Below are 17,191 nucleotides of genomic sequence, written 5' to 3'. Positions count from 1 at the left end.
AGCCATTATGGGCAAAACTGTACCTGTCAAGAGCTTTCCCACAACTGTAAGCGAAACCACCAGAATATGCTGCACATCCACCAGGAAAAATCATGTTGTTGAAACTTTTTTATTTTTCCTTTTGAAACACTAATACATGAATGCATGTTACTTGCTAATTAATATGTACTTAAATATGTGTTATTTGTCACTTACAACACTGCATCAAAAAGGGTATTTTTGATATATTAATTACCAACTAAATTCGCTGTGCTGTAGATCTTCCCATTGTTTTCCAAGACTTCATGAAGCTTTAGTTGACATGCAGCAATTGTTTCATAATCTGTGCCATATGCATGATGAACCTCAAATGTGATGCTGTTTTGCTGCATATAGTGCAGAAAGCAGTCATTAGCCTGCACGAGATACTGAGAAGTGAAGTCATATGAGGGGGTACACCCATAAACTATTGGGGTTGCCTGAAGTTCGAAGTCATAGAATGAGTAAGAACAAAAAGTTGCAGGCTCACAGACACCAAAAGCCTGCGTAACTGCAGAAGAGAAGATCACTTTGCTGATATGAATTTCAAAAAGGTTCTCTCCTCTTTGTAAATGTAAAGTTTCATCAAACTCATCCACTGGATCACCTGGCAGTATTTCAGTTTTGGATTTATATGGTTTTGTACCATAGGCGATATCTCCTAGTTGGGCTGCAACAAATAAAATAAAATAGAGCTACAACATGACCATCTTGTTTAAAAATAAAGTGCAATTAACGACTAAATAGAGAGGAAAAAATCATAATGCAATTATATTAACAATGTTACTTTCTTAAAAGTGTTGCCCAAAAAGTAATTACACCCTTCAAGTTATACATCTGGTGCTTATTTAGCACAAGCAAGACAACCAATACAAACCGATATTTAGCACAAAAACTGACAACAACCAAGAATACCTTCACAATGTTGCTGCTTCAATATACATAAAAAATAGACACAGGCCCCTAACAATTATTGTCAGATTACTAGGGAGTTAACAAGCAAAAATTCAGGAGTCTCATGCAATGATCCAAATAAGTACAACTATGCAAATGCAAAAAGACACTAAAGATATGTATGTTGGTAAGGTTGAACGGGGTTGCCAGGGGAAGAATACATTTGGCCTCTGTCCTATATAATATCCCAAGTGGACAGAATTATCAGCAAAGACCTTTACATGTAAGGATCTTAGACACTGAAGTCATTAAACCAACATTTTAAATCCATCAGATTGAAATATTTCATTGGCATATTATACCATGACTTTGGGATTTTTTAGCAACATATGAAATTATTATGTAATGATAGGACAGCAAAATAAAAGGTTGATCATAAATGTTCACTGAAAAAAAAATTATCTAAGTTTGGTAGTTCCATTCTTATTCATCAATAGCTGCAGCATAAACTGCTTTGTTAAATTTTGTTCGATTAATAACTTCATCATTTAATTCAGTGACACAAAACACGTAATTCTCCATGAAAGAACTGACCTATTACTATTTTTTAAGAGCAGAAAAATGTTTCAAGGAAACACTGAAGAAGGAACCTACAACAATCATTTGCATGACATGAAATACAAAAAAAAAAAAGAGAGAAGAATGTACTTGGAAAATACCTTCCAGTTTTCTGATGCGTGCAGCTCTAATATCAAGAAGATGGACAAACTGTTCCAGTTTTACCTCACAGTCTTTTTGCATACTTTCCATCTTTTGTGTAACTGCTTCTACTTCATTCTGAAAAAAATTGGCATGTAAAAAAGGACTTTTGAGGCTTGTCTACACTACTGCTGCACAGGCTTTCATCTACAGGTTAAAATATAGTTAGATTTGAGAAAAGAACATTTAAAGTACACAAAAAACCAGCAGCAATTTTTAGTTCAGTAATACAACACAGCCATCAGTTGAAATTGCAGCAAAATCTAAAAACATTATTATGAAAAAACTAGTTATGCTTTTAGGACAATGCTCCTAAGAAGTTTTTCTAATGATTTTGTTATTTTAAATTTAGATTAATTGAATGAAAAGTCAAGATATGATTTGCAATTACCCAGCTCAAGAGAGTAAAAGCAGGGTGTTCTGGAGAAGGAAGATTATTTGATAATACATTTACTGTTTTCCCTGTGAGCACCTGATAAGAGCTCAGAGATAATTTCAAGAAAGGGATCTGACCAGGGTGGGTTAAAAGACTAAAATTAAAGTAATTTGGATCTCATGCTTCTAAACAATGCTTTCGAAACCAGCAAATCTTATGTTAGGTTACCTATAAACAGACTGGCTCTGTTGCTGAACTTGCAAGTCTTAATTACGAAAAGTTTTAGGGCTACAAATGTTAAAAATGTTATCAGGTTATTTTCCACTGTGAGCAGAATTTAGTACCTGGTAATCTTTGTTAATTTTGTGCTGCAGTATTAACATATTCCTTGTCTTTTCCAGTTCTTGCACTGTTTCTGCATGTGTTAGTTGCAGCTCCCGCATGGAATGCTCTAAATCTTTACGGTTATCATCTTCTACTTTTTCCAAAAACACAAGGTCCTCATTTTGCTGCTGCTTCTGAACCTGGAGTAAATTTGGAAAATTACTAAAACACACTTTTGCAAATATATCTGGAAGTATTTGTGTTTGGTTAAACATAATACTGGGATATAGTTTTGGAAGAACAGTAAGCATTATTTGGTAAATCTTGAGCATGTAGTAACACAAAAAGTACAAATGAGGTAGATCAGTGTCAGGATTGTATTCTGTACTGTCATCTTGTGATTATCAGGAATCAATTAAAATGTATGAGATACTCAGAAGCAATCACTCCTGTTTATCCAGTGAAAATACGAACCCTTAATCAATAATCCCGCTTCAGTGTATGTACAAAATCTCTATTATTAGTCTCAAGTCTACATTGTTCCTGTTATTAATACTGGAGTTTAAATTTTCATCTGGGTTTTGCATTTGTATGGTTTTGGATTTTGTTTGTTTTACTTTCTTATGTTCATTATCTTGATAGAAATATCATTTGCATTTCAGTAGCAGAAAAAGGTACCATTTATAGTAAGCACTTAAGGAAATAAACCCTAACTCCCTGGAACACTGGAAACTTAATGCACACTTATTTTTTCACTGATTTCCTCCCCTCAACCTGACTTAATTTTCAATTTGTACAAGAGAAAAAAAATATAACATTTTCTGGCTATTTTTTGTTTTTTGTTTTAATAAACAAAGTTGCTAAGCATTGCTATATTGCATTTTACAATTTCCATGCTTATAGTATACCCCATAAATTAGTAATAATTAAGAAAGAATTAATAAATAAGCATACATTTTAATAAACAATCATAATTTATTTATTTATTTATTAATAAAAAGATAATTTAAATATAGGAAAAACAAGCTGGTTTGATAAGTTAACTGAGAAAAAGGATTTTTTTTTAAAAAAAAAGCTTGTGGATCTTGTTTCATTCTAACATCAAAAGTTAATCAATTATCTACATAAATCTAGATTTCATCCTGCCAGTTTTTTTATCTTCCCTTCTGCTTTACTGAAATCAAAAAATGATAAAAGCACACTTACGAGCTTGAAGCATTAGCTACTGAAAGATGCACAAATAAAGAAGCCCTTGAAAAACTTAGAAATTGTGTAGAAAACATGCAACATAATGATCAATCAAATGCAAAATATAGAGAATCTTAGAATGGTTTGGGTTGGAAGGGACCTTAAAGATCACCTAGCTCCAATCCCCTATATGCTCATTCTTTGTTAGGTACCTTTATATGCAAGATGGCTTCACTGAGTTCTCCCACATCAATATCACTTTCCTGAAACAGAAATACTTAATGAAAAGGTGCTATCAGATGTGAATGGATATTGAAAAAATAGGTTCAGAATAACAAGACGCATTCTCACTAGACATGGCATTTTGCTTGATAGCATGAATAAATAGTTATATTTCTGTATACTTTTACTTTCAAGAAGTATTTGTGCTACGCATAAAATATAAAATGGAGGTTTTTGCTCATATTCTAAACAAAGTTCACCTTGGTCAAAAACTTCATGTGATTTTTCAGTTCATCGAGCTGTTGCTTATGTTCCAGGTAGCGTAACTGCAGGTCTTTGTTCTCTTGCACCAGCTTTTCCTTTTGGTCTTAATGTCAAAAAAGAAGAACAAAATATTTTACTTAATTCAACATAATTATAAAAATTATAAACCTACTTTTTCATATGAATTAATGCATGAATTTTTAATTTTTAAATGTAGAAACTGATTTATTTTTTATAGGAAAATCTTTAGTATTAACAGAGATAGAAAACTACTTCTTTTTGACCTGGTATAGGTGTATGTATTAAACAAAAGCAAACTATTCTTAGTTTCATTAAAAGGGAACTTACAGTGTGAAAAATCTACACTGTGTATTTCTAAATAGAAAGATATGCCCAACTGAGTACAGCTTCCTGTTTTGGAAGGTGAGAGGAAAGAAGGAAGTAGAATATAAAACTTTGTCAGTCTTAATGGGTAAACACCATTAAACTTACTGACAGAGGGTTACACAGATTCTACACAAATATTCACTCATGCATAGCTACATCCACAATAATTGCTCAGTAAGATCTGAGAAAAAACTTAAGGATTAGGTGAAATAATTGAGTTGTGACAACATACCTTCACATGAAAAAGTTTTAAAAGCATGCTTTTCTCAGAATCATTGAGGTTTCTAAGGAACAAAAGTACTCTCTCACTTTTCTCCCTGGCCAAACTCCTTATTCTCTTGATAACAAAGTTTTTTGCCCCTTCCATTTTTTTTCCTGTGCTTTTTTGAAAGTCCCAAAGTTATAGTCTCATACCATGTATTTAAGTACTATGAACTCATATTTTAGGTTAGAATAATGTAAATATTAACTGTCAACCTGAGGTGCAAGTATTTGCCTTTGTGATTCCCACCTGCAATCATGGGATTTAGGAACCTATTCTACTGCTTTCAAACAAATAGGCCACAATGTCTTTTCAATGCTGGAATTTCTTCTGTTGACCCTCAGGGCATGATGCACAACTTTATTTTTACACAGTAGCTTTGCAGTTTAGAGGCTTAAACTCAGCAGGAAACATGTGATCAAGACACCAGTCTCAAGGATGTTGAAATGTTTCAAAAACTGACATCAGGATAGTTTTAATTTTGCAGTTTATAAATTAAATGACATTTTCACTAAAAATGAATCATCTGTAATGCCACTGTTCCTATACACAGTAGCCTGACTTGTACATGTGTTGGGACCCCACAGGAGTCACTTTCAATTCAAACACATCATTGCCAGTAAGGTTTTAATTCTCTGCAGTTATGAGGAAAATGCAAAGCATTTGTGCAATTGGGAAGAAAACTTAATTAAAACCACTAAAGGCTACAAATTCACAAGTGAGTAAGAGAACAACTGCCTTCCGAATGAGCAGAGAAGGCAGGCCTTACAAAAGATGGTGAAACACCAGGAATTGAGTCTTCTGGACTCACCCAATTTACCTAAAAGACCTATGCCCGTTGGAAGGTCTCCCACACAGAAAATGGGGCCCTCATACTGATGTTTCTTTTCCCTACATTATAAACTGAGATCTGAATTGGCACTTTTTCCCAGGATAAGGAAACAAAATATCCCTTCCCAATGACTTCTATCTCATTGTCATGAATTTTCTGACAACAGCAAGATCAGTCCACTCTTTTTGTGATGTGAACCCTAGTGAAGTTTTTGCATTCATTTTTAATATTTGTTCATATTTGCTGCTTAAAAAGTTAACTTCAAGCCTGCAAGTAGAAGGGAAATAAGCTTTTGTTCAGATCAAGGCAATTTCAACAGCCTGTTGAACGAAAAAGGGCCAATCTGTCAATGGCACTGCTCAGGCTACCTTAGCACTGTCCATGTTGCCTCCCCAGATTCTCAACAGGGTGGATTCCTATGATCTTATTGAAAGGTATAAACATAAGACATACAAGGAAAAAGGCAGGAGGAAAGGGAGTAGCTCAGCAATATCCATTATGGAACAGAGGTGACAGGAGGGTCCTGCCATTCAGTTTTCCCATATAACTGCACTGTTTTTCACCAGGAGCCACTCCAACTCTCCATTAGTTGTTTCCACTTATAATACTATCAGCACTGATTACAGCATGCTTGGATCAGGGTTGGTGTTGCATGCTGGCTGTTGCTTAGCTTGCTTCCCCTGCTTCAACTCAAAGGCTGCAACTTAAGGGGAAGAAGAGAGGGGAGAGAAGAGGCAATTCTCACACTGCTGGTAACCACATCCCACAAGAACACATCATCACAACAATATTAGGGGTTTCAAAAGCAAGGCTATGACAGGGAGAGAACAAGAAAGAGAGAAATCCACTGCCATGGAGACTTTGGAAAATGCTACACAGCAGCTTGTGTGAGAGGCTACAGAGCCACGAGTGGAAGCAGACTACAGAGTTGCAAATAGCCCTCTGTGTTGATAAGGGCCTTAGAAGACACTTAAGGGATGTACAATACAGTACTTCTCAGCTGGAATCAAAATATGTATTGTGCCAATATCTGCAATCCCATTCAAAACCTTAATCTGAATAAACTTGCACTGGTGTCTTCCACACAAAACATTTGTTCCTAGTCACAAAACATGAAAATAATTAGAATCTTAATCAGCAAAAGCCTCCACATTTGTTCACTTCCTACATAAATTCACTGAAAAATTTCTTCTAGACTGACCAGTACCAACCAGGTAGCAGGGAAGAAGCAAAGAAAACCATCACTGTCTTTTCCTGTAAATAGAAAGTACATGCTTCCAAGGCAAACGAGACCAATTTTTCTTACTCTCCCATAATCCACCCACCATCACATGCCATTTCCCCTTCTTCCTTGCCAAACCCTCTGTTTGTGGAGGTCCAATTTAGGGCAAGATGACTGCCTTCTTTGTTACCCATGGAATAAAACTAGAACTGTTTTTATGCTGATTATTTTGTAGTTTTATGGGCAGGAGAATAGTATTAGGGAGTGAACTATGTTTGCTTCTTGTGTATTTCACGTATCAGCTTTCAGTGACATAGAATAAATATTTGTCCATTAAGACAACTATGAAAGAAACTGCATCTAGAAAATTTTGTACTCTGTACAAAACAGTACTATGAATATGAACAACAAATACAACGAGACATGAGGTTATATTAATGAAAAATAAAAAATTTTTAGACATAAATACTAACAACTAAAGACATTGTATGAATTTATGAGAAGTCCTTGCTATATCTTGCTATAGTAATTGCAATCCTTGCTATAGTAATTGTTTCAACTTAGATTTTGTATTAGTTTATCTCAGCCTTTTGAGACTTGCATGAAACAACACCCTCAGAAAGATACAATGAATATGATCCAAACAGATACTGTAATTCATGGCTGAGAATCTGGGAGAGATTCAAAATACAAGAAACACGAGAATAAATGACTAAGGGGATCAGGGCACGGGAAGGATGATAAAGCATCTGCAAATACCATATCCTAAAATAAAAAACCCACAGGCAAATATAGTAAAAATGTGAAATAAGTTGTTCTGTTTTCTGTCTAAATATATTTCTTTTAGGTACTAAAAATGCACTATGAAGCTATGGATAGAAAAATACTACTAAAAAATTAAAACTGAAATTACATGATCACTTCAAAAAAGAAATACTGAAGGAGGACAGGGAAAAGGGCAAGATGATGTTAGCCCTGTAGCATTAAGAATTTTCAAGACTTCATTTATTTTAACATCTTTCTTAGTCCTGGCAAAGAAGTTTTGAAAAAAAAAAAATTACATGCCAAGCTACCAAGATTAGACAAGACAGTATTTCTACACCAGTTCCAGGCAGCAGGTTAAGGCAAAGAGTACTCCAGTTTTGCTGCTGAACTGAAAGGGATGTTCAGCAAAGACAGGCATGCTGAAGTGTGTTATGGAAGAAACTTATATTTCCTAAGTTTTGTTAGACAAGAAGCTGTAATCAGATCCTAGATATAGGCCTTGAAGGGTGTTACAACATCTACTCAATCTGCCAGCATGTTTAATTCAATAGAAAGGTAAAGTGTAGTAACCTGGTGATCCAGTTTAAGAGTACACCAAGCCAATCTGTGGACGGAGTGGTAAAGTCTTGTCACTCAGGCACGGACAGAATGACAGAAGATGGAAGGTGTCACCCGATTTTCCACATTCATCTTAGCCAAACAATAGTATGGCCTATGACATTTTCAAGGTTTTAGTATCACTTTACATTTTGCATTGCATAATCAAGGTGTCATAAGCAACTGTCTCTGTCAATATGACATAACTTTCTATAATTATAGCTTAAGGCACCTTATTTTTTTATTTTAGTATCACTTAACGTTAATTTTGTAAACACTTGCTGTGGTCAAGTAAAATGTTTAAATATTTAACGTGGTATTTGAACTCAGTAGATCTACTTGAATCTGAATGGTAAGTATATGCCAAACTCAAGCCATAATCATAAGAATTATTCACAACAAATTGGCCTACTTCATTCTATTAGATCAAGGAAAATCATAATTTAAAAATACACATTTGAAGAACCAACTCTAAAAATACTTAGTTTACTTACTGCCTGTGCTCTTGTTTTATAAACTTTGCTGCCACAGTATACCACAGTACTGAGATAAAAAAAAGAAAGCATTGCCAAGGTCTTAAAGATCCACTGAGAGTTGTCTTACGGCACAGGAAAAACACATACGAAATAATCTGTTCAGTATATTACAATAATACAGTTTTCTTCTAAATGTACATAGCTGTAAATAAAGATTCATGTGTACTGAAAATATGAAAAAAAAATCTGAATTCACAATATTGAAAGACAATTAAACATGTTCAAGGGCCAATACAGGCTTCATGTACCTTTGTACAGTAAATAAAATAGTGGTTTATAATGTGAGAGGGACTGTCAGAGAGTCCTCTTTTCTGTAAGAATTTTCAAGGTAGAGAAGTGAAGAAATACGGAATAAAGAGCAAATACTAACTCAACAGATGTACATTGAATGCAGCTGGAGTTATATGATCCTCATTCAGCACAAAACCTGTACTGGATCAATTTTTGTACTTAACAGCTAGTCATAACTTAAGCATATTGATCAACTTAAAAGATCAACTGAAATCACCAACAAGAGAAACTACACTCTTCTGGGCAATATACCTGAACTGCAACACAGGAGAATCTCACATCATGAGAAAATAATAATTATTACAGAAATATACCTCTTTCTACTTTGATCTTGTCAAGGATTTCATTTTTGTCTGCTAAATCAGTCTCTAGTTTAGCAATTTGCAGTTTCAGTTGCTGTTCCTTTAATTTCCATTGCTGTTCATGGGTCATACTGAAGACACTGCGATAAAACATGTGGCATATGAAAAACTTTTAGAAATCAGCTTCAACAGAATATAATAAAGAAAAAAGCTTTTAGTGGCATAGAGACCACTGTCATCATGTCTCAGGAATTAAGTAAACATATGCTGGTCTGCTGCTGTTGAAACCAAGGCGCCTTTCTCAGGCTGCGGTTAAAAAACATGAAAGAGTGTGTGGGATGAGCAAAGGAACTGGCCTCAATTTAGAGCTCCAAAATCAGAAAAGTTGGCAGCATGCAATATTTGTGGGACTAGAAAAGGAATTCAGATGCATATCCCAGAGTTATCCACAATTCCAAACCTCAGCAACTGACAAAACCATTCTTTCCACATACAAAACCTCTTAATGTAGAGAACCCGGATCACCCACCTGATTTCTTTTAAATCTGTGAAACATGCAGAGCCTAAAGTCAGTTGCCCATTCAAAGAAATGTTGACCACAAAGTGACAACAGTTTTCTCATACTGTAAAACAACAATTCTGATACTGATTAAGAAGCACATATGAAGTAATTTCTCCTACTTTGAGAAATAAAAAACAGAGGTGGGCAAGAAATTAGAGTAACTCTTCTGCCTGTAACACATTAGTTACTTAGAAGTCACCAATCTCTGTGCAATAAGGATTGCATGGACACAGAACTGCTGAAACCACAACAAAATGTATAACTCTGACTGAAATCAAATTAAGTACATTATATAATTTACAGTAGGTAAAAAGAGTAAGTAATGCAATGTGTTTTCATGTAATTTAGACAATGAGTGCTATGGTCTTCATATTATTATTATTCAATACTTGCATTCCTATTGTCTGGAAAATTGTCTTTCATCTTAACCAATCATAAACCGGTTTATCCAGTTTTGTACTCTGTGAAAAATTAGAAATTGTAGGTTTTTTTCAGAAAAACAGAGTAAGTTCCTCTACTTTTCACATTGGTGAAGCTCACTAGTTAAAAAAAATATAAATCTATAGCTAAATAAAAGTCTTCTGGTATCTATCAATTTAGCTCTCCCAGAGATATAGGCAACAAAAGCCTCAACCAAACACAGAGTTGAAGGAAATCACAGGACAGCCCACACAGGTTTACCTACTGTAGATGCTGACTGAAAGAGAACTGTCTGATGGCTATGACTACATAAGTACACAGAAGTGCATTTTTATCTAATATATTTGAAGAATGGCCTTAAGATTAAAGAAAAAAAAATATTATAGCATGGACTGTGGACTCTGAAGTATATGGCAAGAGTTATATTCTTGATTTCTGATCTTCATAAAACCAGTTCTACTTCTCTGTATTTTGTCTTTTTCTCAGACTGCATCTAATCTCACCTATTTATACAGTTCTGTAGGCATATACCATCTTACAGTGTGATAGAGTGTCTTTTACAGCACACATGAGCTTAAGCAATGCTTCTAAGTCCTACATTAATGCTTACTTCACTCTGCTATAATTTTGGAGATAATGTGGAGCAAATATAATGCACTGAACCCACATTCATTTCCATAACACTGTACAGCTACAGAAGAGACACAGGGTATACTACTTAGACTTACCACTCTTCAAAGTTTGATTGGCTCCCCTAAGGAAAGAGTAAATCTTAGCAAGATGCCAAATGCCCTTAGTTGCCACACTTCCAAGCACGTTTTAAAATCTTCATGATACCTAGTTACATGTGCACTTGTTAACTACAGGTACAACTATTGCACATCAAGATGCAGCTACACGTTATTTTAGTTTTTCAAAAGGCTACTCTTTCAGAAAAACCACTAAGAATTACTCTGATAGTAATTCAGATTTTAAGATGTTTAAATGAGGAACATTTTGGAAGACAGATTTTATCCAAGCCTATAATGCTAATGTTTCTGTCAGTTTGAATTGAATTGACTTCTGACATTTTCTTCCTTTGAATTTTAAGATTACTTTTACTTGAACTCATGTGGAATTTCTTTCACATTTACTGTATTTCAGTGGACTTGGAGCCATCTGGGTAACTATAAATGGTCAGCCACATCTGGCACCATTTCCTCTGGAGGGGGTTTAAGCATTGCTAGATTTGCATTACAAGGTCATATGAAAACAATTACACCAAACCTTTTATCCAAACAAACTGTTTTCTTGGATACTGACTAAATAATAAGAGTCAATTGACAAATTCATATTTGTTCTTTGTAAACTTTTCAGATCCAGCTCGTCAGTCTTGCCTTTGGCAAAATTCCCATCAACTTTAAATGAACTTCTCCAAAAATAACATTAGCAAAGACTGCACTTATGCTTCTTTTTCTACATTAGGAAAAAAAAAAAAAAAGAAGGAAGTATTTATTAATTACCTGGCACCTGTGGACACTGGCCTATCCACTGCTAGCAACGGGTTAGCTATAGCAAAGTCACATGGTTCAAATGGGCAAAAGAACATGCTGGCCATGAAACAACAGTTACAATTAAATGAGCCATTTTTCTTTCTCACCTCTTGTTACCTGTACAGTAACATGGAATGATGATACATGAATCAAAGTTTAAATGGCAATATATGCAAAAGATAGACATTTTTAGGTAAAAGAAAAGCCACGTGTAGATCACTGTTATGACAGAACCATATTTCAATGTGCCTAGTTAAACATTTTTTTAAGTTATCTCAGTAAGATTTTATTTAAACAGAAAATTCCAACACTAAATTATCAGTTGATTTGTAAGACATATTTCTCTGCATAATGTTAGAGGAAAATAAAATCTCATAATCAGAAATATTTATAACATGATCAGACTTCAGAGAAATCTACAATGAACTTAAGCAAGACCAACTCCCCCTATACAAAACTCTAAATACTGTGATTACACAACTGTTACGACTCACATGTAAAAAAAGCTTTATACTCTGTTTTTCCTACTATAATTTTTAATTTCATCACAGAAAGTACAAAAAGTTTAATAAATAATGTAATAATATTGTAAACAACATTTGCTATCACATTGTCTTCAGTAATTTGTACTTTTTGACAGACATCACAGTGACAAACTTCAAGAGGGGAAACAATTTTGATATGAGAAAAGACTTCAAGCATTTTGCCTACTTTCCAAGGCAATTATTAGCTCTAGGCCATTTATCTTATTTTCTAACCTTCTTCAATACAAAAGACATGGTTTCACAGTAAAGGAAAAGTTCATTTGAAGGTCATTTTTTTCCTTTAATATGCCTATTGACTATTTAATATGCAATTGACTATTATTACTTCTTTTCTGTACCAGAGAATTTCTGAATCATATCTGCTAACGTATTCTGCATTGTATGCACTTCTGATTCAGTCCATATAACTCACTATGCATAGGAACTTTTGTAAAAGCTCACATAAGCCCAGAAAAAATTTCAAGCAAAAGCAGAAGTGAAATCTTAGCTATTACCAAAACAAACAAACCACCCCTCAGAAATAAACAATGAAGAAGATAGCAAATACCAAACATTACATAGGTCCACTAAGAAGTACTGCAAGAACTCATACAAAAAGTTCAAAACCCCATTTTCCCAAAATAAAATGATAATGAATAAAATAAACGCACAGGAAAATGTGTCTACCTAGATGTATTCTTTCAACAATAACCCTAAAAAATTATTAGAAATTAAAATAAGAAATATTTATGTTGATGTTAAAAACAGACATACACTTTTTTAATTAGATATTTTTAAAAAGAAGTGATTTACTACTTTCAGAGTATTAGAGCAAATATGGCAGCTGCTGCTTTTCCACAGAACAGATGAAATGGACGACCATAAAAGTTTCCATATACACCTACTGATATGATGAACTGTAGCACGAATATATACACGTGTTCACGACACACAATATGTACATTTAAGCACACAGTATACGAAGGCCTACTAAACAGGTCAGGAATCAATTCTGTATATGCAAAAACCATAACTTACCTGTTATACAGCTTATCATAGTCCTCCCTCAAGAGTTCCTTCTCTTTTTCTAGATCATTTATTCTTTCCTGTAACTAAAACAAAGGAGAAAGTTTCAAGAAATGCACAGCACAAAACAAAATTACAACGAAGGTGTAAAGACAAATAGTTAACGTTTTATCAGGCTTTCATTTGTTCTTTTTATACAACAGTATCTTAGAACCTTCCAAATAACACCTTTTTTTTTTTTTTCTCAACACATGGATTTACTTTGGCCCAGACAGTCCTTTTTATATGAACCTCAGACTAACATGTCTAGTTGAACAACAGTACCTATCACATTCTGCCTTATGGAAAAAAAAATGAAAATCCATAGGATTAAAGATTTCTATTCTACTTTAGTGAGTATTAATATTAGCTACTTAATGGCTTCTGTACAGTAATTTTCTTAATAGCCTTTATAGAAGCAAAAAAACCTTGCTTTCAAAACACTCATGAAAGAAGGATATGGTTCTAAAAATATGAGATGCTTTAAGCCCTAAGATACACCCTACATGCATTACAACAAAGAAAAAACAAATACGTGAGAAAACCCCAAATAAGTTTGCAGACTCTTACTCCCCTATGTTGAAAAGAATGAGGAATAAACCACTCGATTTTTAGCCCTATCTCTGGGTGACTGTTACTGACGACACTAGTCTCTGAGAGCTATTAGACAAGGACACAGAACTGATTGATTTGAACTGTTAAGATGTAATTCTACACTATACTGTAATTAAATTGGATTGAAATAATACTAACACACTAGCAATATGTGTTCAATAAATCAAGTGTTATGATTTTTTCCAGTTAACAAACCACTTATTTAGTATCAGAATTGACATGAAATCCTATATTTTAACCTCAAATATTGTCCAATAACTGCCCCAGTGATTATGTGGTACTGGGACCAGGTATGGTTAATGATTTTATGAAATGCAAGCTGCAAACACAAGCTGTTTTTATCCCAAGGTATGTTTATATCTCCACAACTAGAAGATATCCCATGGTTACTTTCCCCTTACCTATGTGTGCTACATAAAGCAGATTCTAGCTCTCTTGAAGACAACCTCACCTCTTCTGTCCGTCGGTTTGAAATGGTTATAGACTGCAGCTCTTTTTCAAGATGAAGGCACTTTAACCGCTCCTCTTTAAGCTGTAGATTCAGTTCATCAACTTTTGCTATACAGGCATCATAGTTGGCTTTCAAGTTCCTTTCGTTCTATGAAAAGAAATAAAGGAAAATCCAGGAAAAAAACAAAACAAAACCAACCAAAACATACTTACTTGAATGTTAAAACATTGCACATTCAACCTGGGGTCTCTTATGGCAGTATTTAATATATATTCTCAATGTGGACAACAGGAGACACTCTTGAACTACATAACTGAAAACAACTTTCATTATGTTTGATCAGGAGAAGGTGGCACTCTTGTTGCTCTCAGGAACATTAAGCCCTAAGTTCAGTCATGGTGAAAACAACCAAGAAACACATCTGTTAAGCAATTAGATTTTGGTGTGGTTACAGTGGTTAGACATGCTGACCAAAAGCACTGCAGTAGCAAGCAAAAATGAATGTTGACCTCAGTTGTGTTAATCACAGAGCTTGCCACAGTTCTGTTAACCCTTAATGGTAGATACATAATTGTTTCATAATCCTAATGTGCTCAGTTCTATTTCCCTGCTGGCGGTAATTTAACGTGGGACTTATAATTTTCTTTTTTTTTTTAATTTTATTTTTTTAACATTTTAATTTACATCTATGGATTATATTAAGGCACATTCAACCAATTTTAATATTAAATGGAAGATGCTGATAGAACCTCTATTTCCAGAATATTAGTTAATATTACACTGCTTACATTCCACAATGCTTTAATAAAGGTTCATTCATTAAGAATTTAAATGTAGATCACAAAGTATGACTTGAAACAAAACAGCCCAAAAGCTAATGTCCTGTTTAATAAAACGATCATATGAAAATTTATGTCATATATACGTAGGAGTATAGATAATGTTTTATGATGTAGACAGAAAAAAAGTTAGCTTCATTTTTTCCATACAATATTCCTACAAAGTGGTTAAACGGAGAAACTGAATGTGAATCCTTAGAAGTTGTTTAGGTTCACATGCAGTCAGATTATCCTAGAAACAAGCAAAACCCCCACAGAAACCCAATCACTATCTTGATCTTCAGCCTTTCATATCTCTTTTCTCAGGAAGAAAAATATCATGGAGAATAGCAGTCAGCCTTATTTCAGAGTGATAATGAACTGTATTACTCATAAATTTATAAGTCTTTCCCTAGTGTTCCTCTTGCTCTGTTCTATAGCTGTGAATTGTATTTCAATAACTTCAAAAAAATCACACCTTAAAAATCATTCTTTTACACTCTTTTCATTTCTCTCCAAATTTCTTTCCTTTCTCCTCAAAATCAGAATCTTTACTGTCTCTAGCACTTAGAACTGTCCAGGTGAACTCATGTTTTCTTTCTCATCTCTCAGCTTCAATTTTTTCCTGTATCTTTCAATAACTTGTTTCACTTCAACTCACGACATTTGAAGAAAAAAAACCCACAACCCCAAAACACTTTGCAAAGCTGCTTTCATAGACCATTCCACCCTCATCTCTTTCCTTCATTTCCAAAACAATTGAAAACAAATTCAATACTAGTATTTACCAAATCATCTCATTAAAGCACTAAAAATATCCTCCTGAAAAATTCCCTTGCTTTAACTTTGTTCCAGTGCTTCTGCATTTCTGCTACTCTCCTGACCATTTTGAACTAATCCTCCTCATTAAGGGAACCATGACTTCACCCTCATTATTGCTTTTAATTTTTTTATTGCAAAATGTGTTCTTTGCCTGGATATTCTTCTATATCTGAGTGTTCCACCAGCAATTTTTTCTAATATGCCCAAACAGTTTTCTCTCCTGCCCTTCCTGGAGTATCGCAGGACTCAGGTCATGGCAACAACTGGGATAATGACTTTAATATTTCTAGTCTGGACTTTTTTATCTTCGGGAAACAGGCCTTGATATTCTGTTAATTAGAAATAACTCATTTAAAGAAAATGGATCTACGCCTTCTAGAAATACTGCACAAATGAACATAAGCTGCTCTCAATCACAGTTGTGAAATTGCCGTACCAGCTGTTCACAAGAATTAACTCTCTGGAGTGTCTAAAATTGTAGTAAATCTGCTAACCTGTGCAACTATTACAAATTATGAAATCCTGAATGTTCAGTCTGTAACTGAAGGAAACAAGTATACCAATGGCATCAAACATATAATCCAAACTATTTCAGGGTCCTTTGTTCTTCTAAACAGATTGTACATTTCCTTCATTCAACTGGCTACATTAAAATTCTTTACCAACAAAATGTCCTGTAAATGTCTGGTAGCAAGACCAACTTCAATATGATTAGATGGAGCAGGAGTCTAGGCTCTCATTCTGTGGTTTCACATTTTTGGTTGAATCAAATTCGAAGATGAACATAGAGGAATTATATGGGTTTCAAGCTTAAAGCAAATGACAATGAAAACAATTGGCACAAAAAAAAATCAACATAAAAATACTAACAACTGTTCTGTTTGGAAGTACATGCCCTCTAAATCAGAAATTTTGGATATTACAGTTATTCAGTAGACAGATTTCAAAAAATTGGACAACCATTGGATCCATTATCTTGTAAAAAAAGAAAAAAAAAAAGAGAGACAGCAAACTTACTCATCCTGTTCAAAAATTCAGTTCTCAGTATGAATATTAGAAACAACACCTTCAAACACCACTTTGAATCCTAGGCATGTGTTCCTATTCAGCTGCTGCCAAGAAAGCGCGTAACTACTTGATGTT

The 17,191-nt window shown here is 34.2% G+C and overlaps 1 protein-coding gene across 6 annotated transcripts in view; it reads right to left on the bottom strand.

The window, feature by feature from the left end:
• RPGRIP1L (RPGRIP1 like) overlaps positions 1 to 17,191 on the bottom strand; it is a 64,448-nt gene that overhangs the window by 27,975 nt on the left and 19,282 nt on the right. For all 6 annotated transcript variants that reach the window (XM_061365069.1, XM_061365073.1, XM_061365070.1 and 3 more), the window contains 8 exons: positions 14,409 to 14,555; positions 13,316 to 13,389; positions 9,252 to 9,379; positions 4,042 to 4,148; positions 3,772 to 3,822; positions 2,392 to 2,571; positions 1,632 to 1,749; positions 236 to 688 (listed from right to left, as the gene is read on the bottom strand). In XM_061365069.1, coding sequence (XP_061221053.1) covers positions 236 to 688; positions 1,632 to 1,749; positions 2,392 to 2,571; positions 3,772 to 3,822; positions 4,042 to 4,148; positions 9,252 to 9,379; positions 13,316 to 13,389; positions 14,409 to 14,555 — 1,258 coding nt within the window. The remainder of the gene's footprint in view (positions 1 to 235; positions 689 to 1,631; positions 1,750 to 2,391; positions 2,572 to 3,771; positions 3,823 to 4,041; positions 4,149 to 9,251; positions 9,380 to 13,315; positions 13,390 to 14,408; positions 14,556 to 17,191) is intronic.

This window comes from Neopsephotus bourkii, unplaced genomic scaffold, assembly GCF_033783945.1.
Source record: "Neopsephotus bourkii isolate Nb327-2 ecotype Australia unplaced genomic scaffold, CSIRO-AGI_Nbou_v1 NB_1272, whole genome shotgun sequence".
Classification (NCBI taxonomy): Eukaryota; Metazoa; Chordata; class Aves; order Psittaciformes; family Psittacidae; genus Neopsephotus; species Neopsephotus bourkii.
The sequence above is the reverse complement of the archived record's forward strand: the minus strand, read 5'-3'. Positions and strand labels throughout refer to the sequence as shown.